At 43.6% G+C, this 23,816-nt stretch overlaps 3 protein-coding genes across 3 annotated transcripts in view; 1 reads left to right on the plus strand and 2 right to left on the minus strand.

Annotated features, from left to right (window-relative positions):
• The window catches only part of ppp4r1l (protein phosphatase 4, regulatory subunit 1-like), an 81,550-nt gene extending 75,435 nt beyond the window's left edge, over positions 1-6,115 (plus strand). The window contains exons 19-20 of the mRNA XM_084317702.1: positions 5,104-5,245; positions 5,392-6,115. Coding sequence (XP_084173828.1) covers positions 5,104-5,245; positions 5,392-5,537 — 288 coding nt within the window. The 3' untranslated portion in view covers positions 5,538-6,115. The remainder of the gene's footprint in view (positions 1-5,103; positions 5,246-5,391) is intronic.
• On the minus strand, positions 6,107-10,081 carry bcdin3d (BCDIN3 domain containing; the record flags this gene model as incomplete). The annotated part of the gene is made up of 2 exons (XM_084315681.1): positions 6,107-9,724; positions 9,869-10,081. 2 exons carry the CDS (start codon positions 10,079-10,081, stop codon positions 9,161-9,163), a joined length of 777 nt encoding a protein of 258 aa, XP_084171807.1. The 3' UTR covers positions 6,107-9,160.
• A 7,048-nt stretch (positions 10,082-17,129) lies between these two features.
• Positions 17,130-23,816, minus strand: part of cers5 (ceramide synthase 5) — a 118,620-nt gene continuing 111,933 nt past the window's right edge. The window contains exons 9-10 of the mRNA XM_084317603.1: positions 19,666-19,822; positions 17,130-17,973 (exon numbers count right to left, since the gene is read on the minus strand). Coding sequence (XP_084173729.1) covers positions 17,803-17,973; positions 19,666-19,822 — 328 coding nt within the window. The 3' untranslated portion in view covers positions 17,130-17,802. The remainder of the gene's footprint in view (positions 17,974-19,665; positions 19,823-23,816) is intronic.

Genomic DNA, 23,816 nt, shown 5'->3' on the forward strand with positions numbered 1-23,816 from the left:
AATAATGAAAGGGCTGTGTTGTACGCTGTAGCATTGACTAAGAGGACAGGCCGGATTTTAAGTACATTTCAGACTAAACTGTTTTTTTTAATGCTAATTTTCCAAGTGCTTGTGACCTACAGTCTTAAGCTCTGGGGAAATGCCTTTATTTTCTACCTCTGTTGCAGTGGTGCGGAGTTGTGAATCTTTTTCTCTTAAGCCTCCAAAACTAAAACAATAATTACAAAATCAAATGTATTCACATTTGTAACCCTCAAAAATTGTTTACTATTACTCATTTATTTATTTATATCAGCATTGTTCCACAAGTTAACCCCAACAATAGAAATACATCTCTGAGTCCTTATTATTCCATTCTTAGCTTTTTGAACAGTAAACTAACATCTCTCAAATCATATTTTCTCTCCTGTATTGAAAGGAAACTTTGCACACAGTCCAGGAATAACTTATTTTATAATTAACCAAACCAAAATGTCATAACATGGGACATTATAAACAGTGGATTTGTGTGATCATAGGATTTGTGTGATTTGCAGTAAGACTATTGGATTTACAGTCTTTAAATGTTGACCCCCATACTTCCATACAGTATGCTATGTTAGTTTAGTTGTGGGGCAACAGTGGCTCGGGAGGTACAGCAGTAATCTGTTAATCCGGAGGTTCAATTCCCGCTCCTCCCGGGCAGTGTGTCGAAGTGTCCTTGAGCAAGACACTTAACCCCTAACTGCTCCCGATGAGCAGTTTGGCACTTTGCATGGTTGCCTCTGTCGTCGGTGTGTAAATGGATAAAATGTGAGGAACAAATTGTAAAGCGCTTTGGGTAAAAGCACCATTTACCATTTATATGTAAGGAAGTATGTGAACAGTAAATTATATACAAGGCCTTATAGTTTAATAGGTCCTTAGATGTATACAGGATTGCTACTGACTTTGAAAGTTCAAGTCCTAATGTTCACAGAAATATTCATCAGGAAATGATAGAACCAGACAGTTTTCCTGTGTCTAATATCGTGCATATCTATTTGACAGTCGTTTTCCTGCCTATTTGTTTGTTTGCCATCTTTTTGATTGATGTGTCAGCCTTCATCATCACATCACAAACAATATTGTGTTATTGAGGTTTTGTTGATGGATGTTTGTTTATGAAGTGTTCCGTCTGTCGAGTCGTGTTCCTTCCCGTCTACCAGCCAAACGTCTGCTAAACGTTTAGGAAAATCTCTAAGCCATTAAACATATTTCTTTATACAAGTGGATTGATACCATCATCAATAGGACTAATTTGCCTCAGTACATTAGTGCAGTCCAGTTCACGGCAGCTGGCTGAAGCTGGCTTGCTCAATACTGTATCAATTCAAATTATTTTTATCCCGATCAGACTCTGTTAGACTCCAACTGATAGAAAGGGTCCCACAGCTAGATAGTCTGTGATCCAGAACACCAGGTAGCCGGTAGATAGTCTGTGATCCAGAACACCGGGTAGCAGGTAGATAGTCTGTGATCCAGAACACCGGGTAGATGGTCTGTGATCCAGAACACCGGGTAGATAGTCTGTGATCCAGAACACCAGGTAGATGGTCTGTGATCCAGGACGCGTGTATATTTTCCCCAACAGAGTTTCACTTCTGCATTCGGTTTGCGCAATCTGATTGGCCACTGACGTTTTTTTCAGCGCCAATCGCGTTACTTCTAACAATCGCGCCAGCAGGCTGTTACCCTAACCCTAACCTTAACCCTTTCTCTGCCACGCTTATATCCATCCTTATACCGTCCTCTGCCAGCTCTATTTGTCTATGGAGATGTGCCCCTTCTTTGCAGGGCTATAATTTTTTTAATTGTATTGCTAAATTGACATTACAACGTCAAGTATCTATCGTTTAGGATGTAGCAACGTTCTACTTTTTCATTCACATATTCATACTAAAATACGGTCTAAAGTATAAATATGTTTTTATCGTTTTCTGCAGCATTCTGCAGAACGTGAGTTATAGCCCTAAATACATATAGATCATCAAATGTAGTTTGATACCTGTAACTGAGGGGTACAATTCCCTGACTGTATTGATAAGTATGATATCATTAAACCACTACCGATTATGTACTTTAACTACTGGCCACACAGTACATGATATAGATATGATGAACACTTTCCCACCATGAAACGAAGTCCACACAAATGTATAAATCGAATATTTTATATAGCAAAGGGTATATACAACGTTCACTTAATGACATTTATGATTTGAATGCACTTGTAAGGCAAATGAGTATTCGTAGGCAAATCAACATTGAATGTCCAATCTCTGGTTACGCAGGGAGCAAGTATGCAACCTGGTTCTTTAGGGAACTATAGCGATGGTACTTAAATGATTATGGCTGGATATACTAAAAGGGGGTCCCGCTGGTTGTAAGTCAGTAGAGGGGGGGGGGTTAGGAGAGCCGCCGGCGATATCCCATCTGGCCAACGATTTCTTGGGAGAATTCAGAGTGCTGAACACGGTGCCCACAGAACCTCGGTCCACAGATGGATACAGCTGGGCCCTCTTGTAGACGGTAGCTGCCGGTCCACAACGAAGAGATGTGAGGCGACCTCACTCGGGGTAGAGCGCCGTCTCACCTGGACTCCTCTCGGGGGGTAGTTCCAACACTCACCAGTGTTGGCTGTTATCCATGGCATAAATCAAAGCACCCAAAGCAAGTAGATAATCCAAGCCGTGTAGGGCTCGCCGTCGTCCGGGTAAAGTAATCCAATGTGCAGGTCCACTCGTTCTGGCCCAGAACTCCTCGGATGAAAGCACCACACGTGGTCTGCCCAGCCTGGTTAAGACTCTAGATAACGCGAGGAACGATGGGGGTACTGCTCACTTTATAACTCTAACCGAACGATGCACCATACATAATAGACTATTATTAACTTAATAGAAATACGTCCCACTCGACGGTATAGTGCCAAACTATGACAATTCAACTATTAATCCACACGATGTCTCAATGCCATTCTGAGGCCAAGTTGACCATACTGCACCACACGTGTATCGTGGGTGAGGCTTAACGTCTTGCCACTAGGTTGGAGGGTAAAGAACTAATGGACTAAAGGACTAAAAGAAAGTTCTACTTTACTTGCGCCATATATATATGCGCTGTGAACAAATAGTACCATTCGTATTTCGCCAGACGTATTCCTACGCGGAACCGGGCTAGTAACGACATGTTCGTCGGCACGATTGAACTTGAACCAAGGGGCTTGGCTGCTGGCGCCAGGTTCTTGTCCAATGAGAGAATGAAACTATTATGGGCTGTTAGTAGACTAAAGGGATATTCAGTGTATATGTACAAGGAATATACAAGGGATATCAAACGATATACAAATACTATTAAATATATATCCATAAATAAATATATATATTCAGTTTAATCTGATCCTTCACAACAATACCGATTGACGTCAGATAGAAAATTAAAATTGTACAAGGTCCTACAACACGTCATGCCTCATCATCTGCTGGTGACCGGAGGGGGGGGTTTATAAGCCCGTGGCCGACTTTAAATCATTTATTTAGTATGGGTGATATGTTGATCGGAGCAGTGTGTATGTTTAATAATAATCAAACACGCTGAAACTCACCGCAGCTTCTTCTGACCATTGGGTGATCAGCGTGGAGCAGAAATATCACTATTATCGGATGTTGTTATATGCGATCCATTTCCAGGTTGTATAATGCTATATACGTCCAAATCATGTTGTTTATTGAGTTATTGGCAACGGATCGCTATCCAGTGTGTCGAGCTGGAGTCCCGCTAGCGATAGCGAGTGGCCGGACGAAATATGGGTGAGCACCACTTTCGGCGTGTCACTTCCGGTTTTGGTGATTCGCCGATCGGCCACCAGATGGCGGTCTTGAACCGTTGGAGAGTTGAGAGGAGATCACCTGCAAGTCTCAAGTCTCCGTGGGTGAAATATGATTGCCATGACAGATTTTTGAAATATTGATCTCAAAGACGCTGTAAGATGTCATTGGCAGATTACGCATGGCGGAGAATGACGTGTTAAGTCGTCCTTGGCGATTAAATGGTTAACCAACTAACCCCAACCCTAACCTTAACCAACTAACCCTAACCTTAACCCTAACCTTAACCAACTAACCATAACCAACTTCGAAAGAGAGCGACTTCGAAAGAGTCGCCAAGCTTAACCAGTTTGTTAGGAGTAACGCGATTGGCGCTGAGAGAAACGTCAGTGGCCAATCAGATCGCGCAAACCGAATGCGGAAGTGAAACTCTGTTGGGGATAATATATAGGCATCCAGGACGCCAGGTAGATCGTCTGTGATCCAAGACACCGGTTGTGGTGAAGGAGGACTATATGCATGTATTCGTGTCTTGCTATTACTTTCACTATTTGGGCAACTTTACACAATTCCTGTGAGTCTATGGAACACATCTGTGAAGTTTTTTTCAAAAAGATTCATTGTTTTGTATTTCTAATCAAGTACTCTAAAGCAGCATTTTTTCACTTCAAGATTTCAAGCGGTCAGGAGTGTGTGTGTGTAGATGCTCCGTGTCCTTCTCTCTCTCTCTCTCTCCCTCTCTCTCTCTCGCTCGTTCTCTGCCCTCTCCCGCACCACGATATGCGAGTGCTCCCGACTGCGTGTGTGTGTTTCCCCGCACGCACGGTCGGGAGTGTGTGTGTAAAATGCTCCGTGTCCCTCTCTCGCTCGCTCTCGTTCTCGTTCTCCCACGCCACGTCAACCCGTTTGAGGAAGTGTCAGTATTTTCACTCGCTCTGTTGTTGAGCGAATTGTTGATTGTGGGTGGTGACTACAACCAGTGCCTTATTCACGTCAGCAAAACAGTCAAATCAGAATGGCTTAGTTCAGTGAGGGAGGATCTCGTGAACTCGACTGGACTGATGAGCCAAAATGAGAATTAGAGACACGGACTCCATTGATACAACCCCACATTGCTAGAAAACAATGCTAAACACTGGAAAAGGCCATTTATAAGACACGGGACCTTTAATTGATCATTTTGCCTGCCTGTCATCTATCTAGCTACCTGCCCCTTAAATCTTTTTTTTGTCTAATTGTACCGTGTTATCTTCCTCAGGCTATAGTGGAGGAGGACTGCATGCCCATGGACCAGTTTGCCCAGCACCTCCTACCAAGCCTGCTCAGCCTTTCCTCAGACCCTGTGGCCAACGTCCGTGTGCTGGTGGCCAAGGCACTACGACAGAGTGTGATGGAGAAAGGTAACAAACAAGGTGTACAAACAAACAAACTTTGTCTTCCTCGCTCCTTAGCTCTCTCTATCTCTCTCTATCTACTGCACACAACACACCTGCTGTAGCCTTATTTTTTACATATGTCTCCACTGATTGTGTCTCTCTGTCCGTAGCGTACTTCAAAGACGTCGGCTGTTCCTTCGCGGACGAGCTGGAAGAGACTGTGATGGCGCTTCAGGCCGACAAGGACCGGGACGTCCGCTTCTTCGCCATCCTGAACCCCAACAAAGCCCTGATGGACACAGCCCCGTTGATCTAGCCTCGACCCCCTTACCGCCCCCCCCCCCCCCCCCGCCCCCCCGCCTGTCTGTCTGCCCGGCTGACTGAGACACAGTCGGCTACTGCCATCACCAGCACCTGACCAGACCACTCGCCTGCGGGGACAGACCTGCTCCTAAGGCACTGATGACCACTTGAGAAACGACACGTTTTCTCTCTCCCTCTCACACAAACAGACATGAAGCATGCTCACCTCGCACACATCCAGTGTCTGGGAGTGTAACTGCAAAATGCACATTTCACCCACACAATAATAAAGAAAACACAAACTTACAAACGCCCCTCATGCAGAACAAGCGTTCGTTTTCTCTCTCACCGTTGAGGAATTGTCCCACCGGCGGGAAGGAAAAGAAACGAGCCGGACTCGGGGGCTTCGCTGGACCCCACTGTGGTAGCAACTATACCCCCCTCCTCCAACACGAGCAGCATCCCCCCACATGACTCTCTCGCTCTCTCTAATTTCAGACTTGTAAAACTGAGCGACGAACTCGCTCTCCAAAGCTAATTGTAAGTGGATAATATAAAACAATTATTGTTGAAATCTTTTTTTTTTTTTTTTTTTTTGAGTTGATTCTTCTTCTTGCTTCTTTTTTTTTAAGGGGGGGGGTGGCATTTTCTTAACGAACGAGCAGGCGATTCTTAACGTGTGCACTAACTCAGGGGGACTGACCTCAACCTAAACAGCATTAGCTTCACTAACTGCGCACTGCTGCCAAATTGGCACAGGATCCCAGGTGAAAAAAAAACTATTAAAAAAAACTCCAGCGGTCAAGAGCGACTAACCAGCCAAAAACCACCAAGTAGCTCTGCTGGCGCGTCCTCGCCTCACCACCTTCTCTTAAAGCAACGCCTCCGTGTTCTCAGGCTTCTGAGATGTCCTCTGGGTTAATGTCTCTCTCTCTATTCTACTCTCCCCCACCCTCTCTCGTCTTTCTCCATCTTGTCTTCATGGGCCACTGAAACCACTACTACTACTACTACTGCACTGGAGGAGCGAACGACTCCACCACTCAGCAAAAGTCTTTATGAAAAAAATATCTTGTTGACATTTTCTTACAAAGCATCCTAAAAGGTACACGCCGACATTATGGGAAAGCACCATCTTCTCCAGAGTTGGGATGAGAGGATAGATACCAAATTCCTCTTGAGTTCAGCAGAGAACTCTCTGGCTACATGCTACTGTAGCCTAGCTCAGCACAAATTAATGAAAGCGGATGAGGTGTTTTTGGTCCAATGGTCTAGGATAGCCACTACACAGCCGCTTCCATTAATTAGTGTGCTAGGTTAGCTTGTAGCCGGATAGCTTTCTACTGAACACACAGAAAGTCAAACATTGGTATCTATCTTCTTGTCTGACTCTGGAAAAGACTGTTAGTGCATTTCCCATAATCAAGTGTTGACTGCTTCCCTCTGTGTGTGTGTATGTGCGTGCGTGTGTGTGTGTGTGTGTGTGTATGCGTTTACCAGTAATAATGTGACACAGCACGTCTCCCACAGGACATGAGACCAATGAAATACCTCTCTGTATGGACATGTCTCTGGCAAGCGTGTCGTTAAAAAAAAAAAAAAAATGAATAGAGGGATGCCCTGGATTGACCAGTTCTCTCCCAGGCTATGAATGTCCTTGATTGGTGATGTTAAGAGTTCTCTCAACAAGGGCTTATGGTGATGTGACACAGGATGACATAATCCTTGGGGAGAATTGAGGAAGATGGCAGGAAGCACACTGTTGGAATATGCATGTTTCTTCACAGCAAAACCTCCTTACCCCCCCCCCCCATGTATAGTCTATTCCAACTTCTTCTAGGTTGACTTGATAACTAATTATGTGACCATGGTAGCTTTTCAGTGGATCTGACTGACCAGAAGTTGTACAGTAGGCAATAGGAAAGGTTGCACGTTCAGCACCATGGTCAAGACTTATGAGACTGAAGGGCAAATTATGACGTTATTTCCCCCCATTTCTTTGTGGTGGAATACAATAACATTGTGAGGTTTCTCAAGTTAGGAATGCATTTTCTTTTTATTTTGAACATTGTACAGCTTAAACATGTGGAAAACAGTGTGTTTATGGAACCAAGGCCAGTGTAGTAGGTTTTTTTTCTTTTTCTAATGAGATGTGTGAATATAATGGGAGCAGTCACCAAGTCACTTTTGTAGTCTTTAAAAAAAACTTAAAAAAAGAAGAGAGAAAAACAACTTGTTTTCACCTGTGTATAAATGGTAACATTTTTTTCTTTTTACCATAGACATGACTTGAGAACTGAAGCTGATTGTGGTGTGTGCCGTGTGCATCTCAAGTGTTTCTTTTCACAGAAGGAGAGCTCGCTGTGGTAAATGCAGTGTCTACTCATCTCATCTGTTCAGCAATTTTGTGCCCATCTCGTTTTTTATGTGGTAGAACTGTTAATATATGCATTTTATGAAAATTATTTTTCTTTTTCAATTATGCACCATTGTTCAAAGATTTTATATCCTAACTTTGCAAAAAATTTACGACCTTTGTAATATTCAATGGTTTCTTTTAAAAAGACATTTTATGTAATGTTATTTTTAGTATTCTGTAATTAAAATGATGAAAATATTATTGCGCAATGCTGTCATGACACCTGGTGTTCAATCGATGCTGGAGACTTGTTCTGGATAATAGCCCATTGGCCACATCACTTCCTGTAAAACATCTTATCCCCTGCAATGCAAAAAACTGAGTTCTAACCAGTCAGTAGTTTTATTGGGCAACATTATGATGTAAAATTGTATTCAGTCCAGTAGGGGGGAAAAGATGTTGATGGTATACACTACACTAGTGTATACCCACCATTTTTCTAAGGACATAGTGTACACCAATCAACCAGCCAAATGACTACTGAAACAAAGACTGACAAAAAAATAAAACATATTTATATGTTAAATTTGTTTTGACTGGTTGCAATTGTGAAAAATAGCCAGAAAATGTCCAGTTGGCCAACTGCAGCTCAACAGTCAACAAGGGGAACGGTCAGGAGGCGTCTTGAGTTCTGCATTTGAAGGCCTGAAGACTTGTCTGCAATGGATCCAGTAACATGCTCTGGAAGGCTATTCCATATACGGACAGCAGCGTGTAGAAAGCTGTCCAAGGAGCGTGTTCTGGAGCCTGGTGTGGCTGTGTGTAGGCGGGTAGGAGGACATCTGATGGAGTGGAGGCAGCATGGCCTGGAGGTCCATGGGGCAAGTGCTGTGTGTGCATTTTGTACAGGACTGTGGCAGCGGTCTTCTGTGGCTGGGGATGGAGAGTGTTGCATTGGCAGAGTCCTGGTCCACTCCAATTATTTTCATGGCCTTCTTTTGGATGATTCCAAGCGAGCTATTGAGGCGGATAGTGAGGCGTATTCCATGACACTGCAGACTTGTGACTTGTAGACCTTGGAGGTTGTGGAAGAAATCAGCCACATCTTTCTAATTCTCAATATTTCCTGAATACATCCTTGAGATAATGCATTTAAAAGGACCCGCGTTTATACCTAGTTTTCTCGTCTGTTGAATCCCTGTATTTAGTTTGACTAATCTTATTATTGTACTTGACAAACTACACCAAACTTTTTTTATTGACCAACATTACCCAGCTCATTTCCTTTTGAAGAGCAGCAGCCTTCTGTCCCAAGTGGTGCTGCCAAAGCTCTGTGTGAGCTCCATGCCACACTGTTGCTCCAAGTGTTCCCTCGCATGTTCTGCCATGTCCCCCCGGATCCTCAGTGTCTTGAAATGGTCAAAGTCTGAGCGGCCCAGCTTCCTCAGTCTACGAGCCGCAGAGCGGTAACACTTCCAGGGCTGTGCCTCCAGGAGGAGATGCTGGCTGATGGAAGCCAGGCGAGAGAGGAGGTGCAGGAACGCTGCGTCTCCGTGGTTCAAGTGGACCCACATGGTGACGGCCAGACACAGACACAGATGGAAGTGGCTGCAGTGGTGCCTTGTGAGGTAGTCCTCCAGCTGGCTCGTCTGGTCGGCAGTGTCCTTGGTGATGTCTAGAGTGGTGAAGGACAGGTTCTGGGGCAGAGGGTTGTTCTGTTGAGCCCGCAAGATGAGCTTCTCGTCCAAATCAAAGCCCAGGAGGTGAAGAGCCCCCTCTGCTCGGGTCTGTCCTTCAGACTGGGACTTCTGGAGATGTTTGTAAAAGGACACACTCAGCTCCTGTCATTCAACGGGGAATAGGGCAGACAAGCGTTCATGAACATGGCAATTCGTCGTGGTTTTATTGCAATTGTTATGTTATATAATACAGATGGAAATATGTAGCAAGCTACAGTTTATCATCGCCCCCAGAGGTAAACATACCCCAGAATTGCAACCCACGTCGAGGATTAATGTTTTCTCCTGGCTGCCGTTGTATCCTAAATCCTGAAGAAGTGTACTAGGAATGAGACTCAAGCGGTTCTCTGGTGGATTAAACGTGTAATAGTTTATAAAGTTTCCGTATGGCGCAGCACCTGGATCATCAAGGTCCTCGAGAACTTCGTTCTCTGACTGATCTCTCTCACATGTTGCCATTGCGGAGTGTGTGTCTACTCTCTTCAAAACACTTCCGCGTAGGAACCAATAGGTAGGAACACCGCGCTGTGGGAGTAGGGTCAATAGGGTCCAGCTGCAGCGCCGGAAAAATCCTCTCACTGGGCAAGCCTGTGGCAGCCACGAACCTGCGCTGTTTTAAGTGAGCGTGTGTTATTGGATTGATTGATTGATTGATTGATTGATTGAAAATTGTATTAATGTCCGCCTTGTTTCGAACTGGTTATGCTTAGGGCCCTCTTTCGAAGTCGGTTATGCTTAGAGTTTGGAATCAGGGCTGGTGGTCTATCGCCCTGCTCTAAAGATAAACTCTAATCATAACCGACTTCGAAAGAGGGCCTAAACTTAACCAGTTCGAAACAAGGCGGACATTAATAAAATGTTCAATCAATCAATCCAATAACACACGCTCACTTAAAACAGTGCACCTAACCCAACCCCCTCCAATGTACAGTAAATGACCAAGTATGGTTTTGTCAATATGCCAATGTACAGTTTTGCTTGTACAGGTGTACAGTGTTCCCCACCCACCCCTCCTACCCAACCCCACCCCACCCACCCAACCACCTCCAATGTACAGTACAGCCCCCAACCCCACCTACTCCAATGTCAATGTACAGTTTTTACGTCAAATGTATATACTCTCTTTTCTGCACTATTTTTGTATCACAAACAGTACTGTATTTGCAAATCTGGTATGTCATAAATGTATAGATGTTGTAGCAGTACTGTCTATCTGTATGTCATATATGTTCTGATTAATTGAAAATGGGGGACCCTGATGTAAACTAGACGAAAGTCTTTCTCTGGTCTGCATTCCCTTAACAATTGTGTGTATTGAGCTGTACTGTATTGTACCCATTCTGCAATCTGTTAATAAAGTTTTCAATCAATCAGGGCTGGTGGTCTATCGCCCTCTCTAAAGATAAACTCTAAGCATAACCGACTTCGAAAGAGGGCCTAAGCATAACCAGTTTGAACCAAGGCGGACATTAATAACATGTTCAATCAATCCAATAATAACACACGCTCACTCTAGCGAGGCCTTTAACCTTGAACTGGAGAGTCTGGACTGGTCAGATGAACTCAATGGTACACTGGTTGAAGAAACATGGCTTGGTTTCAAAACCAAATTTTCAACAATACTAAACGACATGGCCCCCCTAAGAACCACCAGGGTAAAAAATCGCGCTGAGCCGTGGATGCACTCCGAAATACTGGCCGCTATGAAAACCAGAGACAAAATGCTCTGAGTTTCGTAAAAGTCAGTCAAAGCTTACCAAAAGCACGAGCAGTGAACTCCAAGCCCATGTGACTGAACTCAAACTAGAAAGAAACAGACTAAGAAACGACGTAAACTCCATGATCAAAACTGCAAAAAAGAATTTCATCAATGACAAAACTGAGGAAAACAAAAACAAACCACGTGAACTTTGGAAATTACTCAATAATCAACTAGGATGCAGTAAAAAACTTAACCAGATTCTCAAACATAAACATAAAAACGGACAACACACTCATCACAGACAAGCTGGATGTAGCCAATTACTTAAACATTTTCTTCACAAACATAGCCACAACACTGGTAAACAAACTACCCTCCCACTCAGGGCTTTATGGGGTAGAACACATAGTAGCTTACTACAAAAACCTAGGGGTCCGCAAGGACGACTTCAAGCTGGAAATGGTAACAACAGATGAGGTACTCAAAAAACTGAGCGCCCTCCAACCTAACAAGGCCACTGGCCATGACAACATCCCCTCCAAATTCCTCAGAGACTCAGCAGCCGCCATCACCCCAGTCATCACACACATAATAAACCTCTCCATAAAACACGGACACGTCCCCAAGAACTTCAAAATTGCGAGGGTGACCCCTCTTCACAAAAAGGGCAGCAAATTAGACCCAGGCAACTACCGCCCTGTTTCTATTCTCACCTCCATCTCGAAAGTCATGGAAAAAATAGTCTACGAACAGGTCGAAAAGTACCTAGCGGAAAAAATCTAATCTACGAATTCCAATCTGGCTTCAGAACATCCCACTCCACTGACGCATGCCTTCTCTATTTGAACGACCACATCAAACAAGAGGTGGACGCGGGCAAATACTGCGGCATGGTCATGCTGGACCTACAAAAGGCCTTCGACACTGTCAATCACTCCATTCTGATGGACAAGCTAAAAGCAATTGGTTTTGATAGTCTATCAGTGAGCTGGATGCAATCCTACCTTGAGGGGAGGGAACAGATGGTGGAGGTAAACGGTACCCTATCCCCCCCCCTCACAGTGAGCTGTGGTGTTCCACAAGGAAGCATACTAGGACCGCTACTGTTCCTAATTTATGCAAATGACATGTCGTCAGCTTGTGACTGCAACTTGTTCCTGTTTGCGGACGACTCAGCCCTGCTGGTCTCTGACAAGAACAAGTTACAGGTTGAAAAAACCCTCAGCTCAGAACTAGGCAAAATCTGCATATGGCTCGCTGATAACAAACTATCATTACACATGGGCAAAACAGAGTCCATTCTCTTCGGTTCAAATAACAAACTCAGCAAGACCGACGGCTTCTCAGTTACAGTGGGTGACAATACTGTCACAAGGAAAGATGAAATTACCTACCTGGGTTCCATCCTAGAGGCTAATCTCTCCTGTGACAAAATGGCATCCAATGTAATAAAAAAAAAGTCAACCAACGAACTCGATTCTTGTACCTGATCGCCTCTCTGGTAAACAAGAATACCCTGAAGACTCTGGCAGGAGCACTCATTCAAGGGTACTACGACTATGCTTGCACCTCATGGTACCAAAGCACCTCAAAGGCGCTAAAAACAAAATTACAAACATCTTAAAACAAACTGGTCAGACTACTGCTTGACCTTACTCCTAGAACCCACCTCACCCCTGCCCACTTTGACAACCTAGGATGGCTTAGAGTAGACGACAGAGTACAGCAACTTGCAATGAGCCTGGTCTACAAGATACACTACATGACCAAGGTACCCATGTACATGTCAAAATACTTCCCAAAGGTCAGTGAATACCACGATCACAACACCAGAGGGAGCTCCACAAATCATGTTAAACCCAGATTCGACTCAAACAAGGGACTAAACATGTTTCGCAATTATGCCACATCAATGTGGAACGCCCTACCCAAAACTGTAAAGGAATGTGAATCACTACCCACTTTCAAAACCACTCTCAAGGGACACCTACGGGAGACTGCAATTCGAAACTGGCCCCTGTAAATGTCCTAACCCAACCCCTCCAATGTACAGTAATTTACCTAGTATGGTTTTGTCAATATTCCAATGTACAATTGTGCTTGTTTGTACAGTGTGTGTGCCCCCCCCCCCCCAATGTACAGTTTTGCTTGTTTATACAGTGTTTCTCCCCCCCCCAACCTCCTCCCCAACCACCTCTAATGTAAATTACCCAGTATGGTTGTCAATATCCCAATGTACCCAACCCCCCCCCCCACCCAACCTCCTCCAATGTACAGTTTCTACGTCAAATGTATATACTCCCTTTTCTTGACTCTTTTTGTATCACAAACAGTACTGTATTTGCAAATCTGGTATGTCATAAATGTATAGATGTAGCAGCAGGGGTGTAGCTCCAGATTCTGGGCCCCATGAAAGAATGTATTTGTAGGCCCCCAGTGAATGCGAGCATGCGAGCGGAATTTTTTTTTGCCATTTTCTTATTGATGAAAACGCATAATATGGTTTTTACCTATACATTCGGATCAGCAGTTCAGCACCTGCACTGTTGGTGGGTGAGCCTAGTAAAGGATGTCACATTGCGTTCATCTTCAATGAATGGACCAATGCAATAGTCTACCAAAGCCCCCCCTCTCTCTCTATATATCTCACACACACACACACACACACACACACACACACACACACACACACACACACACACACACACACACACACACACACACACACACACACACACTTCAGAAACAAACATAGTATCAATGAGAGCATCAATAATACACCTGAGTGATGTCTAGTAAAAAAAAAAAAAAAAAAAAAAAAAAAAAAAGTACTGTCTATCTGTATGTCATATATGTCCTGATGAATTGAAAATGGGGGACCCTGATGTAAACAAGACGAAAGTCTTTCTCTGGTCTGCATCCCCTTAACAATTGTGTGTATTGAGCTGTACTGTATTGTACCCATTCTGCAATCTGTTAATAAAGTTTTCAATCAATCAATCACTTAAAACAGCGCACCTCCGAGCGTTCGTGGCTGCCACAGGATTGCCCCTTGAGAGGATTCTCGGCGCTGCAGCTGGACCCTACTCCGGAGCGCTGTCAATCACATGTCCCTTTCAGCGTTCCGTAGCTGACGGAAGTAAAACATTAGCTAGCGTGCAATTCCGTATCAGCCGTGTTGACATTGAGGGGCAGAATAAAAACAGCATTTATCTGTGACAGTAAAGAAAGGTAAGCAATCATGAACGCAATAGCCCCAGAGAGCGCACGTGCCAAGACAAAGATATACATTTGGTCGATAAATTGTCACAAAACGTTGTTTACGTTGCAGATAACGCTAGCTAGCTATAGCTTGCTTGTTGAGGACAGTCAGCATCCACTGGAACTTCACCTGACCTGACCTATCATTCAGCAGAGGACACACTCCGCTTCAGATAGTGATTTGACAGCATCGCTACGGTACTTTGTAGCCATGATGTATGTGTGTAATGTTAGCTCAATGAATATAATAATCAATTTGATTACGCGTCTTGTCAGCTTGCAATGCAACCAGCATAACGTTAGCGTCACACTCTGATCCTGTGATCTCTAGCAATATTGTGTGTGAGTTGGGGTTATTTGTAAACATGACCCTTGAATTTGTGACTTCTCCTGGATGTTGTGGAGCCATCAAACGAGTTGAGTTCTTACACACAAATTAGGTTTATTATATAACAGGTCTCTCTCAACCAGAATTGAAACCACATTGGTGTAAGAGCTTAACTTCACAATGGTTTTATGCCCCATACAAGCCAGTAGTGCCCCATTCCTTGAAGCCCCAGATGTTCTCAAATATTGACTGAATTTAACTTTGACACAGGAATATCCTAACGTGAATTCTTAAAATGAGTGGCATCCCCCAAAAACGACATTGCAGTTTTAATCTATATTTAAATTGAGCCTAATGTGAACGTGAGTCAATTGTTTTTACTTCGACACGTCTTCTAATTTTTTTAATCTATTTGTTCTTAATCTCATATTCAACCTCTTGTTTCTTACATTAGTATCTACTTACCTTTGTCTAGGCTACATTCCTGTCGTGTGCATTGCTATGTGCTGCTGAATACGATGCCTTAGTGGGGACAATTAATATTTTACAGACTGACAGTAGTACTCAGTGACACAGTGTGGGTATGTGACAGTAGTACTCATGGTAATACAGTGTGGGTACGTGACAGTAGTACTCATGGTAATACAGTGTGGGTACGTGACAGTAGTACTCATGGTAATACAGTGTGGGTAGTGGGTACGTGACAGTGACAGTAGTACTCATGGTAATACAGTGTGGGTACGTGACAGTAGTACTCATGGTAATACAGTGTGGGTAGTGGGTACGTGACAGTGACAGTAGTACTCATGGTAATACAGTGTGGGTACGTGACAGTAGTACTCATGGTAATACAGTGTGGGTACATCATGACAGTAGTACTCATGGTAAATAGTGTGGGTACGTGACAGTAGTACTCATGGTAATACAGTGTGGGTACGTGACAGTAGTAATACAGTGTGGGTACGTGACAGTAGTAATACAGTGTGGGTACGTGACGGTGACAGTAGATCTCAAGGTAATACAGTGTGGGTACGTGACAGTAGTACTCATGGTAATACAGTGTGGGTACGTCAGTAGTACTCATGGTAATACAGTGTGGGCACTGGGTATGTGACAGTAGTACTCATGGTAATACAGTGTGGGTACGTGACAGTAGTAATACAGTGTGGGTACGTGACAGTAGTAATACAGTGTGGGTACGTGACGGTGACAGTAGATCTCAAGGTAATACAGTGTGGGTACGTGACAGTAGTACTCATGGTAATACAGTGTGGGTACGTCAGTAGTACTCATGGTAATACAGTGTGGGCACTGGGTATGTGACAGTAGTACTCATGGTAATAGTGTGGGTAGGTAGTTAGGTACGGTACGTGACAGTAGTACTCATGGTAATACAGTGAGGGTACGTGACGTGACAGTAGCTGAAGTTGATCAATATTGATGCAGAAGAATATAATTCAAGGAAAAAATATTTTTCATGTTTGCTAAAATGTGGAAATTCTAGCTACACTGACAATGATTTTGTTTCTGCAAAGGTTCCTCATGATGCTGACCGGGAAGCGCCTGGCTGACATTGGATACAAGGCTTTTTCCACCTCCATGATGCTACTGACGGTCTACGGGGGATTCCTGTGCGTGTTGCGAGGATACCGCTTTGTGGAAAAACAAAAACGACTGCAAATTGCGGCAGAGAACCAGGACCACGAGACCATGAAAGACTAGACTTCAAAGACTTGGAAATGATCATTCCTCCCAGTTGTCCATCGCTTAAAACCGTGGAAGATGTTTCATCTTATCTTTGGACGATTATGTGGTAATTAACATATGGTAATGAATGGTTACTGTGCCCTCAAAATGTCTTTGTGTGCCACAAAGGCCCGGGGATAGTATATTATGGTCTATCAGGTTTTATTTTGTGAGCACAGAGTGCTGTGGAGGCGGGAGATGTGATTTAGCATAATGTCTGTATCACTGGTTGTAATATTAAATACTTTGACCACCACACGATACCTTCTCGAACGCAATGTCATTTGCCCTCTGCAAGGGACTACAATAACAAAAACAGTGTCAACAGATTAATATATTTGTGGAATATGCTTTTACAAGGCACTCAAATGAGATCATCATACCAGATATAGCACAGTCCTCTCACATGGGTTTCTATATTAGATTAGGCAGTGACATCAAAGTACAAGCAACATTGTCCAACACGAAAACAACCGTAATCATTTTTATAAAGATTTGGTCTCAATTGGAAGTAGTAAAAAAACAAACACAAATAAAACAATAAAAACAGAACTGAACAAATAGACATGAAGTTACTAAACAATGTGGCTAAACAAACACTCAAAATGTTCATCTGACCATTAAAACTGGGGAGAGAACATTGACTCTAAAACTGCAGCAGTAAAACTCGGTAGAAAACAAATCCAAACGCTGCCATCTACTCCTGGAATCATCTAAAACCAGTCACTTCTCATTTCATCATTTGGGATTACATTTTTTTTTTTACACTTTTGTCACATGTGTCAGAGGGCCAAGGCTAATCTATTGGAGGCTAAATCACAAGTAAGCCACCCAATGGGAGATGGGGTGGGGGGTGGAAATGTGGACAAATTGTAACGGCACGTGTGTTGTTACACCCAAATGATATGACGGAGTAACATCTCCTTTGCAGAGGGCTTTCGTGTGTCATCTCAGTCAGTGTCTCTCTGCATCATCCATCAGCTATTCACAACACACCTGCTCACTGTCAGTGCAGTCCTGGGATGGGAGGGGGAATGGGCGGAGCCTTGGCTTTGAACTGTCCAGGATACATGAGAATGAAACACTGTTCAAGACATTATGTAGGATGAGGTGCCTGGGGGGGGGGGGGGCTTGTCCTTTGGGTCACCAGCTACTGTGGTTCTGTGCCCTGGCTTTGGGAGCAGCGTAGTGGCCGTTGACCCCATTCTCTCCCTTGGGGGAGGCAGGGTTGGTGTGAGGGGAGGCTTTGAGGTGGGGCGTGTCCGTCTCGTCCTCCGAGCTACTCTCGATGTCGCTGCGGACGTCGTTGCAGACCTAACGGACGGGGGAAGACACACGGGGGCGTCAGTTCTAGTTAGAAAAGACAAACTATGAGGTAATGGGGGAGGAAGAAAGCTCAGGAAGAATGTAACAGTATTTGGAGACAATGGAGTTCTTACAATGTTTTATTTCATATGTTCAGATGGTTATTTCTCTGTTGAATTTGAATTCTTACGAGGAAGGATCTAGTGCCACAGAGAGAAAATTGTACTCATTCTAACCACATGGTGGTGCTGTGGGCCAGAACTAGCTCCTGAGTAATATGAAACAGTGAGAAATATCTGACATAACCCGCTTACCGCAGTACTTACCATTTGTCACTTTCCCCTGAGCAGCCACTTAATTCAATACGCATCCAACCGCATGCATTGTTCATTTCATCAATAGCAGTTTGTGTCTCTTTATTGATATTGATGTACGACAGGCAGCGCCGTTCTAGTGTGCTTGTGTACTTCGCTACGGTGATATAAATCTTCCAAGGGAGTGGAAAGAGTGACAGTGACGGTAGTAGGATGTCAGAAAGGAAAATGATCAGATGCAGACTTACGGTGAGAGAGCAGAGAGGGTAAAGTTGTCAAAGACGAGACAGAGTGAGTGAGGAGAAGTGAGAGAGGAGTGGATGAGGACTCAGTGCAGAGAGAGAGAAAGATGGAAAGACAGCATCCCCCTCTCGTTTCCAGAGGGAGAAGAAACAAAGCTGGGCCTGCAGAGAGAAAGAGAGACAGGAACAGAGGGAGGCAGAACAGAGAGCTACACTGTTATGTTACGCGTTGCCACAAGAATCCTATGCTCATCTGCGAACGCCGGGCTTGCATTACTATCATTACTATTGCATGTTGTTAGAAGTGCTGTCCGTCAAAAAGAAGAAATTGGGTTGGGATGCAAAGATGAATTACAGAAGAATTCTTTATGTACCCCCAGATTGTTCTTTTAAGAAACTATTAATGAACTATCGATGGCCGAAGAGCAAAACCTCCTATCTGAAAAATGCACTTATTTGATTAAACAAAAAAAACTTGTTGTCTTCTTGCAAAGTGCAATTCTTTTAAGGATACCCAATACAAACACTGTTTTTGGACTATATTACTATATTATGTGTTAACAATACCAAACAGGTATTCATGCCTCACAAAGTGCAGATAGGAGGTTTTCCCCCACTTTCTTTTATGCAGATAGCAGGTTTTGCTCTTCGGCAATCGCTATGATATGTTGCCAAAGCCATTCAAAGTCCCTGCGATATAAGGCCGGTAGAGTAAAACATTGTAGTGACAATGTAGTCCCAAGTCTCCTGAGAAGAAGTTGGAAAAAACACTGAATAAGGCCAGTGGGTTTTCCTGTGCTGTACTACAGTAATGATGAGCGACGGCATTTGACACAATCAGCAGTAATAGAGCCTTATAAAACCACAATGGTAGCCTTGATTGAACCTACTGCTGACTAGTCTTCATCAAATGTAGATAAGCAGAACAGACACACTGTAGTATAAAACTCTAAACAGATTTTTTTTGTCAGATCATTCCTTGTGCCTTGAGGACAAGGAATCAGACACATGTCATGTCAGGTCAGGGGTCAACGGCGACAATGCCTCAGAACGCAGTTCTAATTACTACTTGCAGGGCGACCCCGCCCACAGCACCTTGTTCTACACTATCTGTGACTCATCGTCTGCTGCTCGGGGACACCCACCTTGCCTCGCAGCATGGCTTTTATAGCTATGCGGGCTATGAGGTAGGACCAGATGACGTGGAGCAGCTGGAGGACTAGCAGCAAGGCGTTGAAGAGCCACCAGGATGGGTACGGCCCGATGATGGCCCAGCTCTCAAACAGAGTGCTGTTCAGGATCCTGGAAGACAAATGTGTCACTGTCACTGCGTGCGTGTGTGTGTGCATGAAGGTGCAAATAATTATACAAAATAATCTCACTCACGGTTGTACACAATAATAATAATAAAATAATACATTGTATTTGTAGTGCACTTTTCATTCACTAGGATCCCAAAGTGCTACATAAAACAGTTAAAAAATAATTATTAATAATAATATACTAAAACAGTTAAAAACATATAACAATATATAAACAGAAAATTCAAAACAACAGCACAAGACATTTTTTATCACAAATAGCTAGCAATCAAAGGCCTTTTGAAATAAGAATGTTTTCAGGCCTTCGCTCTCTCCCTTTCCATTATGGCTGTCCCGAATGCTTCTACATTAGCATAATAAATAGTTTATAATAATCCCGGGTGGCTGGGTGGCGCAGCGGACAAATCGCTTGTCACCAACACGAGAGACACTGGTATCGAATCCAGCTGTCAGCGTTGCCTCCGGCTTGGCCGGCCGTCATACTGGCTCAATTGGCAGAGTCAGCGGGAGGGAAGCCGGTGGGGTGGTATTCTGGTCATTGTAAACAGCGACTCCTACAGGTCGGTCAGGGCGCCTGCACAGCGAGGGAGGGAGATGGTGAGGGTAGTGTGACCTCCCACACGTTACACCTCACCAATGAGAGTCCACGCTGGCAGGTGAAAAGATGCTGCTGGCTGTCTCCTATGTCTCGGAGGAAGCATCTGATAGACTTCAGGGCTCCTTAGACCGACCAGTGGGGGGCACATGCGAGCAACGGCCAGGAAGGGGAGGGGTTGCCTATTGCTTAATAACAGCGGAGCAGTGCTGCTTTTGCTTCCGCGTTTTCCCTGATTAACTGCGACACGCCCCGCGGCAGGCGCGGCAACCGCAGAGCGGAATTATGTAACCGCCCTAATCCGCCATGATTTTCATTCGGCGCTTCAGCTCACCTGGCAGAGCAGCGGTCCTGCGGTCCGTTGTTGACGAGTTCGAATCCCATCAAATTTTTTTTTTAACATGATTTTTTTTTTTTACGTGTATTCTTTCGCCGGTTAAGGTTAGGCATGGTTAAGGTTAAGGTTAGGCATTGTTTCGGAGTTGGTTAAGGTTAGAACGGTTAAGTTTAGGCGCTGTTAAGGAGCTGGTTAAGGTTAGAGTTTGTCTTAGAGAATGGCAATATTCTTTCTATGGTTAAGGTTAGGCATGGTTATGGTTAAGGTTAAGGTTAGGCATTGTTTCGGAGTTGGTTAAGGTTAGAACGGTTAAGTTTAGGCGCTGTTAAGGAGCTGGTTAAGGTTAGAGTTTGTCTTAGAGACAGCCTATTTCCGCACTGCCGCTCTCCCGCGTTGCCGCGGTCACATGGTCAAATTGTCACATTCTTGCACTGCTCCGCTGTTAAAAAGCAACACGCGGAGGGGTTGGCATAACGACAAAATTGGGATGGGAGAAAAACACAGAAAAACAGGAGGAGAAAAAGTGGATAAAAAAAAAATAATAATAATAATCCAACAGTCATTTGGAAGATCAGTTCTTCTCAGTCATGAGCTTTCAGAAAGGCTATAATGATGCTGTAGCTCTCATTTAACCGCTGAATTTAAACTTTGTGTAACTTCGATTAATCTCTGATCATTACTGTTGATGTTTCAAAGCCCAAAAGAATGATAATCGGGACAGCCCTACTTTCTATCACACATACACAAGCATACACACAACGTAGGTCATCCCAAGAGAGCAATTGGGTGGGGAACAGGGTGGAAAGGAACCCAACCTGAGCATGACGTAAGGAAGCTGTGTCAATATGTTGGCAAACTGTCATTTCATTACGTCATTATCAACTATGCCCCCCTGACTATCACAACCTCATATCAAAACAACACTGATAATGGCCGACATTATGATAATGACGATAAACGTATACACCACTTATTGAAACAGAGTTCCAAATCTGTAGTCAGGTTGGTGGAGGTTCAGTCATAATATCCTGTGAATCCAGGAGAGTGACAGAAGGTCATCAGCAGACACCCCCCCTCCCCTCCCTGTAGAGGTATAGGTTACAGTGAACCATCATCCCTCTGCTAAACCAAGACACTGAATATAGCTGCTCGGGTTACCTTAGTCAATGATGGGAGCCCTATTGTGTGCCTGGTACAAACAGAGTATTTAGGGTGACCAAACGTCCTCTTTTGCCCGGACATGTCCTCTTTTCACGCCCTGTTCGGGGCGTCCGGGGGGGGGGGGTTTATAAATGCATGGAAATGTCCGGGGTTTCATTGTTTTTCAGTTTCAGTTTCAAGTTCACAGCCCTTTGCGAGCATCTGAAGGCTCGGGACTGCATTTTTCGCCGAACATATAAATTACCGAATTAAAGCGCTATTCGTTGCCGTTCGAATGCCATCTGAATCGCCAAAATCCGTGCCTCGGTTCTCGAGTTACATGCCGATATGTCAGGCGTGCGACTTTTTACATGGCTCGCCAGATTATCATGCAGCTGCAGAGCCGCAGAGCCAGCGGCGCTCTCAGGGCCGCGCGCTGACGGCTGCGCTGTCAGGGCCGCTCAGCAGCGCCACCCACCCAATGGCTGAATTGCCAATGGCTGAATTGGAGTATTGCACTGTGCGGGCACAGCTGCGAGATCCGCGCGGGGCCAGACTCGAGGGAGTAAATTAACTATACGTTTGCTCACACAATATCTTGAATGAATGCGTTTATTTATTTCGAACATAAATTGAAAATAAATAATAATAAAAAAACAAGTAATAAACAGATTAAAAAACAAACAAGCAGGAGTATAGAATGAAGTGTAAACGTATGTATTCCTACCCCCTTGATTGATTGATTGATTGAAAACTTTATTAACAGATTGCAGAATGGGTACAATACAGTACGGCTCAATACACACAATTGTTAAGGGGATGCAGACCAGAGAAAGACTTTCATCTTGTTTACATCAGGGTCCCCCATTTTCAATTCATCATAACATATGACATACAGATAGACAGTATTCAGTATACCTTCACACTCTATTATCTTATGCAACTCATAATGACTCCACAAACTGAAATATACATACATTGTTGAATGAACAGCCTGTTTCTTGAAGTTAGACTCTCCTCTAAATTGTAACCCCCCTCTCTATAACAGAATTTTTGGATGTTACCCGGGAGTGAATTGTTTCGTGCTTTAAACATGATTTGTGCAGTCTTAAATTCAGCCAGGTCCCAGAGTTTCATGGCATGTGATTTAAAAAAGAGTGTGTTTGTGTGTTCCAGATATCCTACCTTATTGATAATCAAATCAAAATCAAATGTATTTGTAAGGCCAGACAACACACGTTAATGTCCCTTCAGGCCCATGTCCCTTCAGGCTATGGATTTGCGGTGTTTTCCAGCTTATACAAAAAATATATATATTATTTTGGAATATTGCAACTATACTACACAAAAACGTGAGTACACAAGTTCAACTCATGTTCAGCCCTATGTTAGCACTAAAAGTGATTTTTGCATGTGCTATAAGCATAAAGTATAAAGATAAGCTTTGCAAAAAAAGTATGCAGTCCTCAAGTTCAAGTAAAAAAAAATTGCCACTTTTCTGGGCGCATGTTATGTGGTTAAATGTGGGATATTGCAACCACTGCAGAAAAATGTGAGTACACAAGTTCACGTTCAACTCAAGTTCAGACCTATATGCTACTCTATTTCATTAGCACTAAAAGTGATTTTTCTTTTTTGCATTAGTAACTTCAGAATATTCTCTTTCAAAAGAGACCAGGCTTATGCATGTGCTATAAGCCTAAGCATAATGTATAAGCTTTGCAAAAAAAGTATGCAGTCCTCAAGTTCAAGTATAAAAAAGAATTGCCGCTTTTCTGGGTGCATGTTTCCAAGCATATATGTTAAAACAATAAAGGCATCTTTGAGTCAACTTTGAGTAGAGATTCAAGATTCAAGAGGTTTATTCATCACATACAGTACAGTACACAAGACATAGTGAAA

This window comes from Notolepis coatsorum, assembly GCF_963971535.1.
Source record: "Notolepis coatsorum genome assembly, chromosome: 6".
NCBI lineage: Eukaryota > Metazoa > Chordata > Actinopteri > Aulopiformes > Paralepididae > Notolepis > Notolepis coatsorum.